Below are 19372 nucleotides of genomic sequence, written 5' to 3' on the forward strand. Positions count from 1 at the left end.
TGACACCTTCTGGAGGCAGACTAACAACTAACAAGGGAAGATCAATGTTTCACATCCAATAGCAAACCGCAAATTAAAAAAAGAAAGTTAATCTTTAATTATTGGGTTTCCTGTAATACCTCTTTTCCCAAAGTGCTCTCATTTTACCCATCACCCCTTCTCTTTTCCCCTCTCAACTTCTCTCCAATGCAGTTGTTGCTATTGTTACTGGTGCGATATCTTGTTATTTCTAATATGCTATGCTTCTACACATGGAGCTTTTTCCAACTATAGTTTGGTGGTTTATACTTTTATTGGCTATTTTAGGAATTACAAGAGTAATTTCCCTCCCTGTACTGATTCATTTATGAGACCAGTTCAAAATCTGAGATGCATCCTCTGATTTGTGAAAATAAGGAATTCATAATATGCAGAGTGAAAGATGGAAAATTGACAATTGCCCAATCATATATGATGCATCTAGTGATTTGCGAGTGTCTGGATTCTCCGGAATTCGATGACATTTATGATACAAAAAAAACTAAAGACTACAGATGGGCTGCCATCAACATATAGCAAAAGGGATGGACTTTCTTCGAACATGTTAATGATTCCTGTCATGCTTATTTTTAATTATTTGCCATTGAATTCTTTAGTTTTTCTTCCATAGTTTCATACTTTAGCTTGTAAGATGTGAATTTATGTTTTCTTATTAGACATCACTATTTTGAATTGATGGTCGGTAGTCTGTAAGACTGTAATACTATATGCAACATATTTGGTTGTTATTTGGTAGCCAGTATGTCAATGTAGAGTTGGAGATCCATTTATCTAATTAGAATGGGAGATTCACTTTAATGGGTTGCTATATACGGTTTCATTCTCATTATGCTTAGCTTTTATTGGTTTTGAATCTTTCAATTTTTAAGAATTTTGATTCTATTAAGAAAATGGATTGGAGATGCCACATAGGCAGCTAAGGAGCCAGCACCTGCCTCTGCGAAGTGTAATATATAACATTCTAAGCCATATAAAGTCCAGTATACACACGAGATAAGAACTGAAAACTAAGGAAAATTTTCTGTAGTAATCCGAGAGAGAGAGAGAGAGCAATGTTTTAAAAAGCAGACGCCAGGCTAGATGTCCGGCCTAGGTGGTACCTACGTCGTCCACCTAGGTCTTTGAAGCGCCTAGGGGACTGTGGGATGCTTACAGAGAATGCACCACTTAGGTCTTGGCTGTGATCCTCACCGCTACAGTCTCCACGTTCTCAACCCTCCTCCATTAACAATGAACACCTCTGACTTTCAGTAAACCTCCTTCACCACCACTTAAATAAAACAAAACAAAAAACAAAATCCACCTAGGCGCGAGTCCGATGCCTAACGCTGCCCATTGCTTTCTATAACATTGGCATTTATTATAACATTGGTATTTATTATCAATTATAGTAACTAAAAAAAGGAAAACCATCTAGACCCGAGGTCTGGCGCCTAGGCCGCCTAATGTTTTCACAGAAGAGAGAGAGAGAGAGAGAGAGAGAGAGAGAGAGAGAGAGAGAAATGGAAGGCAGAGTCGTCAACGGCCAAGTCGAAAATTTATAGAATGTCTAGTCACAGCCGAAGTTAGATAAACTCCAAAACGTCTACAAGTGAAAATGAACAAGAGCAGAAGAGGAAGAGCTTAGCATACTTCCACCTGAAGCTTGAGCCTAAGTTTGAACGATAAACAGAAAATTTCTCCTGGTTGAGAAAAGCTTGGAACACCACTCTTCACCGTATGCTACAAAGAATCACTACACTATGCATGAACACAATAAAGCAAGCCTAGTAAAGGAGGAATAAAACCAAGCTAAGGAGAAACAAATTTCATAGAGGAAAATTGAAATGCAAAGCAATAGATGCAAAAGATCATGAATGGAGAAAGAAAACCTAGTCTGGACCAACAGATGCAAAAGATCATGAATGGAAAAAGAAAACCTAGTCTGGATCTATATCTACTTAGTACATGCAGTTGACCATCAACCAAGTTAAAGCATCAAACTAATTGTTAGAATTAAGTATTGGGTTATCGGGTTAAGCTATTACCCATTTGTGCTCCTATATATTTGGACCCATGAGTGAAACCCTAAGTGAATTCTGATTTTACCATTTCAACATGGTATCAGAGCCGGCCCTAACCCTGATTCCCCAACCCTAGCTGCAAAAAAAAAAAACTAACCCTAATTCCTGCCGGATCCAGTGAGGATCGGACTGCTCGTCATCATCCTCTTCTTCGCGAGCTTCTTCTATCTGGTTCTGAACTCAGAGACGACGGTGGAGGAAACCCCAACCCTAGCCGCCAAGCCGCCACTGCATCGCTGCTTCGCCGCCGTCACTGCGTCGCTGCTTCACCGTCGCCACAGCAGCAAGGTAGAGGGAGTAGAGAGAGAGCGAAGAGACGAAGAGAGATCGCCGATGCCCCTCCCCCTTGTCGCTCTTGGAGATCGCCCTTGTCGCCCCGATCTCCTCTTCACTTGAGCTGAACGAGGGAAGAGTTTTGGGCTTGGTCTTTTCACTGGGTTGGGCTACGGGGCCCTTTTGTTTTATTGTGTTGTGTTTTGAGACTGCTGTTATTTTGTATCTTTGTTTGAGTTTGGGCCTTCTGTTGTTAGGCCTGGTAGCTGAATTCGGAGTGTAGATGAGTTCTGTATGCTTGTCTGATTTGTTCTCTTTCTTAACGAAAGAGTCTACAGAAATTTACAAAAAAAAAACAAAAAACAAAAAACAAAAACAAAAACCAAAACAAAAACAAAAACAAAAAAAAGAGAAAAAAAATCGGATTCCATGTTAACCTTCGGGTTCTTGCACTCTAACCTTCGGGTTTTTATTCTAACCTTTGGGTTCTAACCCTTCGGGTTCTCTTCTAACCTTCGGGTTTTTGCTTTAAACCTTCGGGTTTTATACAAGGAGATTGTGATCTCCCTGCTACTTTACTATCATGTTCTGTAACAATGACAGAATCTGACATCTCTTCTACTGCAATTACTACCCCTACTACTGCTGATATCTCTGTCCCTAAAGTTGTGTTGGGGACCACTGTGAAATTAAATGGCACAAATTATCTCCTCTGGGCACAGGCATTTTGCATCTTCATTGGAGCTCATAATAAATTGGCTCATCTTCTGGCCCCTCCGCCTGCTTCTACAGATCCTACGTATCCCGCATGGATTTCTGCTGACTGTTGTGTGATGACTTGGCTTCTTAGTAACATGGAAGCTCAGATCAGTAGCAATGTCATGTTCTCAAACACTGCTAAGGAGATGTGAAAATTTTTTAAAATTATGTACGGGAATGAGAAAAATGCATCCCGTGTGTTCGAGCTATATGAACGTCTTTTTTCTCTTCAACAGGGCGATCGCTCAGTACCTGAGTACTTTGGTGAGCTGAAAAGTCTGATCGATGGATTAGAAATGCATCAGCCCGCTGTTACGGATGCACCGACACTGTTGGGATATCGTAGAGACATTGTTGTGTCCAAGTTCTTGTCTGGTCTGAGTCCCACCTTGCAATCTCAGATACGGGGCCAAATACTCGAGGAAGATACTATCCCTTCCTTGACTGCTACATTCTCCAGAGTTATACAGGTAATTACTGGAGTGACTATTGTATCTCTCACACTGACCGCCCCATCTCTTGATCAGTCTGCTATGTTCTCCGGACGGGGTAGAAGTCGTGGTCGTGGTCGAGGACGTGGCCGCGACACAGGGAGAGGACGTAGCACCTTTGGGAGACAGGTTGATTCAGATAAGACTACGTCCGTGCAGACATTGTGGAAGAACTAATCATATCTCTGAGAAGTGTTGGGAGAAGTTTGGTCACCCTGCATGGGCTCAGATTGCTAATATTACACTTACCTCTGTTGATTCTCCGACAACTACTTCTACTCCCTTCACTGTTCAGATTTCGCAAGTTGAGTATGACCGATTGCGTCAACTCGAGTCATCTCAGAATAGTCATTCTGCTACTCATGCATCCTCTTCGGGTATGGATGCCTACATTGCCTCTCCTCACAGGCCATGGGTATTAGATTATGGTGCCTCTTCTCATATGACAGGTATAAAGGATCATTTTGTTTCTTTAAAACTTTCTGACAAATTTCTATCGATCCGCATTGTTGATGGTGCATACTCTTCAGTTCTTGATGATGGAGTAATTCATGCTACTTCATCACTAACCCTTACTGACGTCTTATATCTTCCAAAATTTCCTGTCAGTTTACTGTCCATAAGTCAGTTCACCAAACACAACAACTGTAAAGTAACATTCTTTCCTTCTTATTGTGTTTTTCAGGACCTAACAACTGGGATGACGATTGGTTCAGGGCATGAGAGGGGAGGCATGTACTATTTGAATGATAATATGCCCGCTATTAGTCTTGTTGCAGAAACATCTGATCATCATTTACTATGGCATCAACGCCTTGGTCATCCCTCATTATCAAAGCTTAGATCTGTCATTTCTATCTCATCTACTGTTTCTTCTTTAAGTTGTGAGTCTTGTGAACTGGGTAAGCACCATCGTGCTACCTATCCGAGTCGTATTGATAAACGCAGTAGTTCTGCGTTTGAGTTAGTCCATTCTGATGTTTGGGGTCCTTATCGTATACCTTCAGTGAAAGGTTACAGATACTTCATTGTCTTTATTGATGACTTCTCTCGCATGACTTGGCTTTATCTATTAAAAGAGAGATCTGAGGTTTCGACTGTTTTTGAAATATTTTACAAAGAAATCAAAAACCAATTTTCCACCTCTATTCGTACCCTTCGTACCGATAATGCGTTGGAATTCATGAAAAATGACCTCTCTCGTTTTTGTGCAAATATTGGTTTATCCATCAAACTTCATGTTCTCACACTTCACAACAAAATGGAGTTGCTGAGAGGAAGCATAGACACATTTTAGATGTTGCTAGAACCCTGATGATACATATGCATGTTCCAAAGTATTTGTGGTCTGATGCTGTTCTCGGTGCATGTTTTTTGATCAATAGAATGCCATCTCCTGTTCTTAATGGTACAATACCATTCACCTGCCTTTATCCTGACAAAAAACCTTTTCTTGTGGTTCCTCGTGTTTTTGGCTGTACTTGTTTTATTCAGGATTTGTCTCCAGGACTGGATAAAATGTCTCCACGGTCTATTAAGTGTGTCTTTGTAGGCTACTCACGTACTCAAAAAGGTTATCGGTGTTATAACCCATCTACCAGAAGATATTTTGTGTCTGCAAATGTAACCTTTTTTGAATCTGTTCCATACTTCTCCTCGACTGGTTCATCTCCACCTAGCAATCTATCTGTGCCTATTCCGTCTATTGCTCCTACTACAGTTCCATTACCTGCTTTCGTTTCTTCTGCTAATGGATCTTCTCCAGGACTACGAAATACCTCCACTGTGCCATCTGCACCACCACCACTGACGTATTGTCGTCGTCCAAAAGTTCCTGTCCCTCTCACTGCCCCAGTCGAATAGTCATCTCCCTTTGTAGGTCTGTCTCCTTCTAATATTTCTATTTCCTCTGATCTGGACATTCCAATTGCTCATCGGAAAGGTAAACGGCCTTGTACTAATCATCCTGTATCTGATTTTGTTTCTTATGACCGTCTTACTCCCTCTTCTCGTCAGTTTGCTTTATCCTTATCCTCTATATCTCTACTCAGGTCCTATGAGGAGGCCGTGTTAGTTCCTGCTTGGAAACAGGCCATGAATGAGGAGATGGATGCACTTGTTTCTAAAAGAACTTGGGATCTTATATCTTTTCCGACGGGTGCTACTGTGGTTGGCTGTCGGTGGGTTTATACCTTGAAGTATCGCACAGATGGCACGATTGATTGATATAAAGCTCGTCTTGTTGCTAAGGGTTATACTCAAACCTATGGAGTCGACTATCTTAAGACATTCTCTCCCGTAGCCTGTCTCAATTCAATTCGCTTGCTTTTCTCTATGGCTGTTAATCTGGACTGGACAATGTTTCAGTTGGATGTTAAAAATACCTTTCTGTGTGGTGACTTACAGGAGGAAGTCTATATGGAGCAACCTCCAGGGTATGTTGCTCAGGGGGAGAATATTATCTGCAAGCTTAAAAAAGTGATTTATAGTCTCAAACAGAGTCCACGGGCATGGTTTGAGAAATTTAGTACTGCTATATCTGGTGTCGGTTTCAAACGATGTCAGTCTGATCACTCCGTCTTTATCCGGCGCACTACATCTGGTCTGATCTGGTGTCGGTTTCAAACGATGTCAGTCTGATCACTCCGTCTTTATCCGGCGCACTACATCTGGTCTGATAATTTTGGCAGTATATGTTGATGATATCTTGCTAACTGGGAGTGACCTTACTGTCTTAGCAGAGACTAAGGAGTATCTTTCACGTCACTTTGTGACCAAAGATATGAGAAAACCCAAATACTTTCTTGGGATTGAGATTGCATATCAAAATGACCGTTTGCTTCTGTCTCAAAGAAAATATGTATTGGACTTATTAGAAGAGATGGGCCTTTTGGGGTGTAAGCCAGCAAACACTCCCATAGAGGTGAATGTGGATTTGTGACGTGATAATAGTCCTCTCTTAGATGATGCAGGCCGATATAGGAGATTGATTGGAAAATTGATCTATCTTACTGTGACCAGACCTGATATTACCTTTGCAGTGGGAGTACTAAGCAGGTTTATGCATAAGCCTAGAGAGGTTCACTGGACTGCTACCCTGAGAATTTTAACCTATGTTAAAAGCTGTCCGGAAAAAGGATTACTATATAAGAAACATGGACATTTACACATTTCTGTCTATTCTGATGCTAGGTATGCGGGAGATATTGAAGATAGAAAGTCTACTTCTGGATTTTACATCTTTATTGGAGGAAATCTGATTACTTGGAGGAGCAAGAAACAAGATGTAGTATCTCGATCTAATGCAGAGGCAAAATACAGAGTTATGGCTCGCACTGTTTGTGAAATGATATGGTTACAAAAGCTGTTGACCGAGCTTGGTTTTACTCAGCCTGAATCTATGCATATGCATTGTGATAATCAATCTCCTATCTATATTGCAAAGAATTCAGTGTTTCATGAGAGAACTAAGCACATTGAAGTTGATTGTAATTTTGTCAGAGATGCTTGGGAAAAGAAAGTGATCTCTCTTCAGTTCATTCCGTCTTCAGAACAGTTAGCTGACATTCTCACTAAAGCTACTTCACCTAAGGTATTTTCCATTCTGTGTAACAAGCTGGGCATGATTGATATATATGCTCCAGCTTGAGGGGGAGTGTTAAAATTAAGTATTGGGTTATCGGGTTAAGACCCAATAACCTATTACCCATTTGTACTCCTATATATTTGGACCCATGAGTGAAACCCTAAGTGAATTTTGATTTTACCATTTCAACACTAATCATTATATACATTCATCAAAGTTCCATAGGAAATTCATGGGCATAACAAATCTTTATGCCCTCCTAAGAAACATAGAAAGAAGACAATAAAGAATAAACTACCATAACCGAGATATAATGATTGGCATTCGATTGCAATTTAGTTCATCAGATAAGGCCCATAAAGTTGATGTGATATATAGAGAACAATAAAGAAAGGGCTGAAACAAACCAGCATCAACGTTTTCCATAACATTCTTGAGCTCGGCCTTAAAGTCCCCATGGTATAACGTGCCATGAGTTGAAAGAACCACAAAAGATTTCTCCATGTTCTTCTGCCACTTGAAGTCTTTGATAGTGTCCAGCTCATCAAGGGAACATGAGAACAATGGTTGTTGCTCCTACCAAAACAAGTGGAATAAAGAAAAAGCCTCTGATCAATATGTGATACATATGAATTGTAACAAGCCAATTATTATATGTCTAACAACAAACTAACATAACAAACTACAACCTAATGGCGTAAAAAATATTGTTGCAGTAGTATATTACAATTTAACATGAGACATTGTAATCCTTTCAGAATTTCAATATTTACCTTGGTGAATAATTTATAAAGGTAGCGAATATAAGTGACACTTAGAAGAAAAGATTAAAGCAAGAAATATACACCTTTAATACCTGTAAGCCATATGCACAAAGAGTTCGACTAGTAAGTTAATTTTTCTTTAGCTGTAAAATCATTTAATCTAAGAAAATGAACTTGCACCAGATACAGATTTCAATAAACAACCATGATTTGCTATCATGAGCCTTAACCTCGGTCCAGTAGTTTAAATCAATTATTTTACAAATGTGTCATGAAATGAACTGAACCAGCTAGGTGGATAACATATTTTACTTTTTCTGTAACATGCCAATGACAGAAAGTGCAATAAAACTAAATATAATATTTCATATAGCCTGCATTTCCAAAACAATTTTGTCAAAGAAGAGTACTTGTATAGGACATCAGAAACCTCAGCAAATTATGGAGTCTATAATGGTTTGAACAATCAATCACTCAATCAGCAGACAGTTACTAAATTATATATGTTGTTTCATCACTTGTCTTGGATGTCCCCAGATTATAGGGCCAGGATGAGAAAGGTGTTGCAAATAAAGACAAAAACACAAAAGGAACAAAGAAGTAAAAATAACAAAGAAATAAGATAAACAATGTGGAAAATAGTTGGTATGTTCCAAGAAAAAAAATAAACAACAATGAACTAGCATAATCAATTAAGGTACTGAATTTTTATTTATTTATTAAGATCAGCCTGCTTCAAGTTACATCAGGTATTGCTTGAAAAAAGATATTATACTATCACAACAACCAAAACAACAATACACTCTTTTATCCTAAGTTGTCACGACCCCAATTTCTGAACTTCAAAGGAAAATTGGAGCCATACTAAAACATCCAATATTTTTCTCATTTTTAGAATACACATTTATCAAATAACCACCAAAAATACCATTTAAAGGAGAAATACTCATTATTGTAACTCTTCCAAAATTCAACAAATATAAATTCCACTCACGACTCTATCGGAATCTCTAGAGAATAAATAAAATAACAATCATTAATAAGGTTATCTTACATATATGTGAATTATTCCATAATGGATTATCTTTTTCTATGATTTACTCACATATCAATTGTTGATCCGATCGAAGTTTGTGATGCACAAGAATATTTTGGTACAAGGCCATGCTTAACTTCTTTGTCAACAATCATGTCTTCTTCATATAGTAGGATGTTTTCTTCATATAGTAGGAGGTTGAGATGCATTTATGGTTTGATTTTCACTATTGGCTGACCTTTGGCATATTTTTATAAAGTATTTGGTTATATCAACTTTGTTCAATTATTGAAACACATGCATCTCAAGTCAATATACTAGTATGAGGTATATTTTAGCACTAAGCCCAAAATTTTAGGTCTCAATTTCCTAATACCATGGGATTAATAAAAGCAAGGTTACAAAAAGCACTAGGTGGCCTAGACATCGAAGCTGATGCCTAGAGCCTAGGTGCTAGGTCTAGGATGATTTCATTTTCTCTTAAGTGATGATAGAGGAGGTTTTGGTGGAGGACGGAGGAGGTTTCGGTGGAGGTCGGAGTTGGAAGAGGTATTTATACTCGGTGGAGGTGATCGGAGGAGTTCGGATGAGGTTAGAGGATGTGGAGGCAGTAAATGAGGAAATCACGACCAAGACCTAAGCGCTGCAATCCATTTACGAGGTCTCTGATCCTCTAGTCGCTCCCAATACCCCTAGACGTGAGCTTTTCAAAACATTGAATGAAATTGAGGATATTGTGTCAACCAAGGTATTAAGTGTTGACTGCATTAAGACGTGGTTTGCTTATTTTTCATTATATGAAAGTATATTTTAAACATATTGTATCAAGTACGAGAGCTCATTCATGATTTTCCAGTTTTCTAATATTTTACTTAAGTCAAAATATTAGAGTTTTCATCAAACTAGTGTTTAATGTATAAATATATTCAATTATTGAGTTATGGACTCATATTTAATTCACCTTTTTCAGAGATTAGGAATTAGGTGGAGTTAAGAGAGACACATAATTCTTAGGAAAAATTGAGGGAGTTTGATTGGTCTTTGGTGGCAAATTATGGATTTTAGGTGCAGGTTAAATAAACTTTTAAGATTGATTGAATTTTGAAAGAATTGTAATAATGAGAACTTCTCCTTTAAATAGAATTTTTTGTGGTTATTTGATAAATGTATATTCTAAAAATGAGAAAAATATTTAAAGTTTTAATCCAGCTCCAATGTTTCTTAGAGGTTCAGAAATTGGAGCCGTGACATAAATATTAAGGGTTTGTCAGATGAATTCTTTTTCCAACATTCAATTGAGTTAAGGCCTCTCACTTGCTACATCAGCATTCAACAGTTATCATACAACTTTCTTCAATCACCTGAAAACCCATGTTAAGTGTTTATTAATATGTTTGGGAGATTGGAGGATAGGGGAAGATTTTGAGATACTAAATATGTCTATGTTGATATTTGCCTAAATAGCTATGTGATGGCTATCTTTAAGTAATGTAGATTTAAATTGATATTTGCCTAAATAGCTATGTGATGGCTATCTTTAAGTAATGTAGATTCAAAAAAAGTAATATTAAATATATTTTTAGTAGCAATTTTTGTGATACTGAATATCTTTATGTTGACCTTCGCCAAAATAACTATGTCATAGCTATCTTTAAGTATTGCAGATTCAGTATTATATGACAGCCCTAATAAGGGTCATTTAAGTATTTTTCTCTCATTCTAATTGTGTAATTTTAAATGTGTGCTCATGAATTGTTTCAACTATCTTTAATTTTAGAGTAAGACATTTCTACCCTTATCAAGTCAGAGAGAAGGAAAAGTGTTGATTGCATGTTCGAAAATGATCTTTAAATAGTGCATATTGTAAATATGGGTTTGTTCATAATTTTGATGCATATTGTAAATATCTGATTGATATCCGTGATCTGGGATACCCCGGCACGACACCTAAGGTGTCGTACCCGTGTCCAATCTGTATTGGGTACGGGTCCGTACCCAAACGGTACGGACACAGACAGTTTCGTGACTTATTCTTAAGCTGGCGAGGGACCTTTTTCTATAGGTTTTGAGACATTTTTTTTTTGAATCTTGTTATTGAGACCCATGGGTTTTGAGACTTGAGGACATAGACAAGATGATAACAATTTATCTTTCCGCTCTCTCTCTATATAGATTTTTCTTAATGTTTTATCCACTTAGTGGAGGATGACCTCACCTCTCACATGGCATTGTTTAACCATGAGAATGGATGGTATTTGTCTTTTCCTGGCAAGGATGGCTACAGACTGAGCACATAAGTCACATAGGTCCTTAACTTTTATATGGGAAGAAGTTTGAGTAGAGCTTCCTTTTATTTTATTTTTGAAATAGTTTCAGCTTAGCATCTCTTTTTTGTATTTCCTTTTTTGAAGATAGAAAGGCAAAGTTACAAAGCCTTTGCTTTTTTGAAAATTTGAGAATGGACTTGAATCAAATAAAAAGGAGAAACTTGAGATCATTAAGATAATTGTTGGTTTTTAAATTATTAATTTTAACACGCGCGCACACACACACACACATATATATATGTCGTGTCCCCGTATCCTCACTTTTACAAATTTGTTGTGTCCCGTACCCGTACTCGTGTCCATACCCGTACTCGTACCTATGCAACCTAGTCCGTGATTGTATCCGTATTCAATATCTAATATCTGAACCATATCTGTTTCCGTTTAGTGCGGATACGGTCATGACTTTTTCTTACCGATGAGTATCCATATCTGTATCCGGTTTTAGAAAGCGGATATGGATATGGTAAGTGTCGTATCCGAACTGTATCCAGACCAAATGCACCCCTAATTTTAATTCAATGCTCTACGACCTGATATTGCAAAACATTCACTGAGATAGGTCCAAATAAGATATACTGTAGTTAATATTACTTTGCGTAAAGGTCCTTCGTAAATTAACATTTATAATCTATGATAAAATTCTGAAATAAGTTCAAATTGCTATTAGCTTTGTTCAGGATTCCAAATAATTAGGTTCACCCTCATTTTAGCTTTTGATATAGCTTTTGTTCAAGTTTCCTTCAGAAAAGAAATCTATTATGACAAAATTACAAGAGTGAACATAAAGATCAAAATGAAAACACAAAAATATCTAACACAATACACAAATGACATAACGTGATATATCAAAATGCACAAACAAAAGACTATCAAGTCAACTGTAAACCAAAAACATACATATTAAAAGCATTGACTAATAAAGGAAATTAACACATATGACACATTGACTGCATCAACAATAAATTCCAATTAAGTCCAAAGTGAGACATAATATTTCAAAAGTATCCTAAAACTAATAAAGTGAAATCCTCCTCTTTGCAGCTAGCGAGCTTTACTATATAACAGGGTTCGTTAGAGATTAACAAAGCCTATTGTTAGTTTACTTCAATGGACTACCGAAAGATGATGATCAAAAGAGTGAGAACATCAAGTTCGGATGGGAGCACGAAATAGAGGACGAAAAGACATACAATTGGAAATGCCATTCCAAAACTAAAGGACATCACATCTAGGAAATTGGATGACTATTTTTTGGTTCATGGTGGAGGAGAGAGAGAAGAGAGAGAGAGAGAGAGAGAGAGAGAGAGAGAATTGAGAAGATAAAAGGAAAAGAACCGAGAAGAGAAGAGAACTGAAAAGGGAACTCAGAGGAGAAAACAGTGCTTTTATTTCTTAGTAGTAAAGTAAGACATTTGTTGCTTGGTTTGATCTTAGTTGTTGCCTCTATTTTCCTCTCTCTTTAAGTTGTTGATATCGTGTCAGAACAACAATTTCACCCATTCGCAATATAGTAGCTGGAAGTAGCTAGGATTTATTTGTTTGGTTCCATCTTAGACATTGTCTCTATTGCCTTCTCTCCTTAATTGTCGTGGATATCGTGACAGACCAATGTCTCTCTCTCCTCATGCAGAGTGAAGGGTTGATCTCAGCCATTGCCTTCTCTATTTATTAGTCATTAATATCATGCCAGAAGAACATGACATTGGTTCGCAACAAGAGTGACTACATGAATCTAGGGTTTGTTTGCTTAGTACGATTTCATTCATTGCTTCCATCGCCTTCTCTCTTTAATAGCCAATGATATCGTGTCAGAAGTAGCTAAAAATAGCTAACACAAAGAGGGCTCAAGCCAACATCTTTGCCCCTTTTTTGGTTTTTAAAAGAAAACAGTTTAAATCAAAAAACGTAAGGGAAATTGCTTCAACCCCCTAAAGAAAGAAATGAATGCTTCCCCCTCCACATCAAATGGTCAAAGATGTCTACATATCCCTTTGTTGCTCCATGATCCATTAACTATAGTGTTACTCCTCCTAAATAGCTCATTCGTTACATGTTGACAATATAACTCAACTAACAGCGAGCACTTTGTCATCTGTTAAACTGCTTATGGCTTCTTATGCATGCATTAATTTTGACTTTACCTTTAGCATATTACACATTGTACACCCATTACGACATGCTTAGTCAACTTTAACCATTTTATTGACATGTTATTTCTCAATTATTAAATAACATGTAAAGAATAGTTAGTCAGATGGCAATCTCATAACATCATCCCTTTAATTCAGGGGTAGTTCCACAATTAGTCAAGGCTTCAGAAAATTGTCATCAAGTATCAACTATCCTTCTCTGGTGTAAAGAAGAAACTCCGTCAATCAAACCATTAGGGAAGGGGGAAAAAGATGGTTGCTTCTAGATATTTACACAGCTATCAACATGAATTGTACAGTTACTTTTTTCATAAGTTAATGAAGGTTAAATTCCTCAATATATGATTATCTTTCTTGACTATAAATCTTTTAGACGATAAAACTTTTCCAGTATTCTACCTTGAAGATCATCCTTTGTCTACCTATTCAACTAAATGAGACTATGAAAAATATATGAAAGAACTTTATCAACAAATCTTACTAATGCAAAGAGATTACTTGATGTTAATACCCATGGTGATAAGAATTGTTCTACGTTGATTCAAATTGGTACCAAGCTAGTTAAAACTCCACATATAACATATAACATCTACAGGACACCTTTTTTTTTCTTTTAAGCCATCACAATCCCCCCTGAGACTCTATCCTCATTCTGGATCATTAAATTTTTAAAAAGGCACATCTAGATATCTTTTGTGCCTTGTATATTCCTAACAGTTGACTTAGTACTTAAAGCAGTTCTATGTTTAGCCACGTAGGCATATGCAAAATTGATTTTTAGGACAATTATCATTTTTTTTTTCTTTCCTTCAACTACTGTTGTAAAGTTTCCTTAACTAGCCCATAAGCTTGATTCTACACTGTTGGTGCAGCCATGAATAAAATTTAACTATCTTTAACAAATAAAATGATACATTTCGTAATTTGGTCCTAAGATTATTTTCTCCCCATTTGCTTTACTCTCATAGATGCAACATAAACCATCCACGTGAACAAAGTTACCGAATCATCCCTGGTATTATATTGCGTCCACATATTTGGCTGAATACTTACAGGGGAAAACGAAAAGCATAAAAGGCGTGCATATTCATCAAGGTTGCCATTTGATGTCTAATAAGAAAAAGCTATCATTTGGAAGGAGTGTCCTAATTATATGTTGAATTGAGCTCACAGAAACAAAATTAGAGATCAAAACCCCAAAAATATCCCTACCTTGTTAAGAAGAGAAGGCACAGAAAAGAATAAAATCTTTCCACCAACGGCAGCAGCGAGCGTGGACTCATCACCTGAAACCGCCAGAATCGAAATACCACCAGCCTTCACATCCAAAAGGGCCACATCCTCAACGCTCGGTCCTTTCCCCTTCTCTTTAATCTCCTTCGCTGCTCCAACAACATCATCCGTCCTCGCAACAAAAAACCCTAACAGAACAAAACCAAAACCCTAATTCAGAAGCCATACTCAAGTCAACAGAGAGGCGGGAGGGAGAAGAGATCGGGACCTTGGGAGTGCGCTAAGAAGAGGAGACGGTGGCGGTGAGAGACGGCGATCGGCTCTTGGTTTGATCTTAGTTGTTGCCTCTATTTTCCTCTCTCTTTAAGTTGTTGATATCGTGTCAGAACAACAATTTCACCCATTCGCAATATAGTAGCTGGAAGTAGCTAGGATTTATTTGTTTGGTTCCATCTTAGACATTGTCTCTATTGCCTTCTCTCCTTAATTGTCGTGGATATCGTGACAGACCAATGTCTCTCTCTCCTCATGCAGAGTGAAGGGTTGATCTCAGCCATTGCCTTCTCTATTTATTAGTCATTAATATCATGCCAGAAGAACATGACATTGGTTCGCAACAAGAGTGACTACATGAATCTAGGGTTTGTTTGCTTAGTACGATTTCATTCATTGCTTCCATCGCCTTCTCTCTTTAATAGCCAATGATATCGTGTCAGAAGTAGCTAAAAATAGCTAACACAAAGAGGGCTCAAGCCAACATCTTTGCCCCTTTTTTGGTTTTTAAAAGAAAACAGTTTAAATCAAAAAACGTAAGGGAAATTGCTTCAACCCCCTAAAGAAAGAAATGAATGCTTCCCCCTCCACATCAAATGGTCAAAGATGTCTACATATCCCTTTGTTGCTCCATGATCCATTAACTATAGTGTTACTCCTCCTAAATAGCTCATTCGTTACATGTTGACAATATAACTCAACTAACAGCGAGCACTTTGTCATCTGTTAAACTGCTTATGGCTTCTTATGCATGCATTAATTTTGACTTTACCTTTAGCATATTACACATTGTACACCCATTACGACATGCTTAGTCAACTTTAACCATTTTATTGACATGTTATTTCTCAATTATTAAATAACATGTAAAGAATAGTTAGTCAGATGGCAATCTCATAACATCATCCCTTTAATTCAGGGGTAGTTCCACAATTAGTCAAGGCTTCAGAAAATTGTCATCAAGTATCAACTATCCTTCTCTGGTGTAAAGAAGAAACTCCGTCAATCAAACCATTAGGGAAGGGGGAAAAAGATGGTTGCTTCTAGATATTTACACAGCTATCAACATGAATTGTACAGTTACTTTTTTCATAAGTTAATGAAGGTTAAATTCCTCAATATATGATTATCTTTCTTGACTATAAATCTTTTAGACGATAAAACTTTTCCAGTATTCTACCTTGAAGATCATCCTTTGTCTACCTATTCAACTAAATGAGACTATGAAAAATATATGAAAGAACTTTATCAACAAATCTTACTAATGCAAAGAGATTACTTGATGTTAATACCCATGGTGATAAGAATTGTTCTACGTTGATTCAAATTGGTACCAAGCTAGTTAAAACTCCACATATAACATATAACATCTACAGGACACCTTTTTTTTTCTTTTAAGCCATCACAATCCCCCCTGAGACTCTATCCTCATTCTGGATCATTAAATTTTTAAAAAGGCACATCTAGATATCTTTTGTGCCTTGTATATTCCTAACAGTTGACTTAGTACTTAAAGCAGTTCTATGTTTAGCCACGTAGGCATATGCAAAATTGATTTTTAGGACAATTATCATTTTTTTTTTCTTTCCTTCAACTACTGTTGTAAAGTTTCCTTAACTAGCCCATAAGCTTGATTCTACACTGTTGGTGCAGCCATGAATAAAATTTAACTATCTTTAACAAATAAAATGATACATTTCGTAATTTGGTCCTAAGATTATTTTCTCCCCATTTGCTTTACTCTCATAGATGCAACATAAACCATCCACGTGAACAAAGTTACCGAATCATCCCTGGTATTATATTGCGTCCACATATTTGGCTGAATACTTACAGGGGAAAACGAAAAGCATAAAAGGCGTGCATATTCATCAAGGTTGCCATTTGATGTCTAATAAGAAAAAGCTATCATTTGGAAGGAGTGTCCTAATTATATGTTGAATTGAGCTCACAGAAACAAAATTAGAGATCAAAACCCCAAAAATATCCCTACCTTGTTAAGAAGAGAAGGCACAGAAAAGAATAAAATCTTTCCACCAACGGCACTGCGATGGAGGGTTTTGGAGGCCGGACACGGATTCCGAGGGTTTCAGAGGGACGGAGGCACCGATGCGAACGAAGGCGAAGTCGGCGGTGGCGTCGCGGTCGCCTTCGATCTCGTCGTCGGCGGGGAGCAGGAGGTTTATTTTGTCGCTGGACATTGTAGGAGAGGTGTTTGAGTGAATTACGAAGTGGGATTTTGGGCGGGAAATAGGAAGGGAGGAGACGATCTTGAGGTTTTTCGATCGGAGAGGAAAGGTGAACTTTTTGGTGAGAGGGCTTGGGGCGGTGGATTGAAGTCGTGGGCTGCAGGGTCCGGGTACGTGTACAAAGAGAGGCCCATTTGCCCCGTCCGTTTTAATTATGAACTTGTTCACCTTTTCGCACCTTTTTCCACTTTTTTTCTTTTTTCTTTTTTAATATTTAGTTCATACTTTGTGTTTTGAAATAGGTTTCTCAAAATTAGATATTTTAAAAGTATTTCTCTATTTTTTTAAAAGGAAAAAATGCTTTGAGACTGTTTTTTATGAAATAAAATGTGATAAACCTCTTGAGACTAGGTCAATATGTCCTTTAGCCCCTAAACTGAGTGTTTAATACGTTTAGACCCCAAATACAATGTCTCATGTGATCTTTTTTCCATTATACTCTTAGTTAATGCTCTATGTGACCTTTTTTCTTGGGCCGGGTGAGATTCTCTCTCCCATCCCCCTCTCTTTCTCTCTCCACTTCCTCTTGGTTTGGTAGGATATGAGGTAAAGTAAAGTGCGGGATAAATTTTAAAACCCTCTTTGGCAGGGGGTTTAAGAGGGTTTTTAGAGGATAAGGTGAAGTAGAGTAAAGTGAGGCGAAACTAGAGAAAATACAAAATAAACTAGAAAGTGAAGAGAGAAAATTCATCTAATTTGAAGGGACACAAGAATGAGAAGAGAGAAGATGCAAAATAAACTTAAAAAGTCATGTACCTCTTCTTATTCCCTCACCAACCAACCAAGAACCACAAAATGTATATCATTCTTGCACCTTATTGAACACTACATTACCTTGCTTTTCCTTCTTGTACCTTCTACCAAACCAAGCCTTCTTGGTTGTAATAATCCTTTTTTATATACCAATCAATTAATTTGGAGGCCCACATGATGAAGGGATTGAAAAAAATCAAGTGTCTCAAAGGCCCATTAGTGTTAAGCCCATGAATATAGAACTCCACTCTTCCCCTTTGATTTTCATTCACATGTGAGATCTGGAGAGTGAGTTTGGGAAACTATCTCCCACATTTAACAAAAACTAGGTTCTATGCACGTACAATGTACGTAGTTAAATGTCATGATTAAGTATTTTTTGTTTATTTTCCTATTAAAATTTGTTCCTAGGGTTCACTTTAATTGTCTTTGCTCACTTATATCTATAAACTTTAGCATTGTGATTATTTATTTTCTTTAATATCCATTTAAGTGAGCTACATCCTATTTAAATTTTCATATTAAAAATTGAATTGATTGGAAATAAATGTAATCCGAAGCCAATTTAAATAATCATGTTATTTGTACCGACATGAAACCAAGCATGACCTGAGAACGCATAGTATTGCAAAAGTGAAAAACACTTAAAAAATAGCGTTACAAAAAGAAAATGAATAATTAAATCTAATAAGACAATATGATTGGTTAAAAGTGTGTTAAAACAACACAAAAGAGAATATGTAGTTTGCTCCTAATCTTTGATAGGCTTTAAAAAATCATAAATTAAAGATTAATGCTAACTCAAAAAGTTTATGAAATCCACATAAGCATATAAAAGTATCCCTAATTTTACTTTAAAAATCATAAATGTATACTTTTAAATGATAAAAGCAATCACTTAAGCATATAAAAGTACTTATAAAGTTCATGAAAATCTCTTCTAAAGATTCCTAATTTACTCAAAAAAATAAACTATTCTATAAAATATTCATAAATCAGTGTCTTTCATTCCTTCCATTTTATTTTTTATTTAACCGACATCGATGCTTCTCCACCTTTATCTTTTTTGATGAAATTAGTCTGTATTTAGATGCTGAAAGTGATAGGAAACCTTAAATTAGAAGTTAAATTTACATATGTTAATGAAAAAATATCAAACAACTATTTTTTTCTTTGCTAAGTTTTGAAATTTTAGTCTTTTTGTGATTTTAAAATTTTGAGGGTGTGTTTTATAATTTTTAAAACTTTGAGAGTGTTTTATAAAAAATTTAAATTTTAAATTAGGTGCTTGTAATTTTTATATTTTTATGTGTTGGTGGTAAGTTTTTGAATTGCAAGATATTTTTTACAACTCTAAAATTTTGATGGTGTTT

The 19372-nt window shown here is 36.8% G+C and overlaps 1 protein-coding gene across 1 annotated transcript in view; it reads right to left on the bottom strand.

The window, feature by feature from the left end:
• LOC109850176 (nuclear pore complex protein NUP214) overlaps positions 1 to 17335 on the bottom strand; it is a 41249-nt gene extending 23914 nt beyond the window's left edge. Inside the window, exons 1-4 of the mRNA XM_020420121.1 lie at positions 17045 to 17335; positions 14993 to 15046; positions 14704 to 14912; positions 7619 to 7787 (exon numbers count right to left, since the gene is read on the bottom strand). Of these exons, the coding sequence (XP_020275710.1) occupies positions 7619 to 7787; positions 14704 to 14912; positions 14993 to 15046; positions 17045 to 17198 (586 nt within the window). The 5' untranslated portion in view covers positions 17199 to 17335. The remainder of the gene's footprint in view (positions 1 to 7618; positions 7788 to 14703; positions 14913 to 14992; positions 15047 to 17044) is intronic.

The sequence above is a fragment of the Asparagus officinalis genome, chromosome 7, assembly GCF_001876935.1.
Source record: "Asparagus officinalis chromosome 7, Aspof.V1, whole genome shotgun sequence".
NCBI classification, from domain to species: domain Eukaryota; kingdom Viridiplantae; phylum Streptophyta; class Magnoliopsida; order Asparagales; family Asparagaceae; genus Asparagus; species Asparagus officinalis.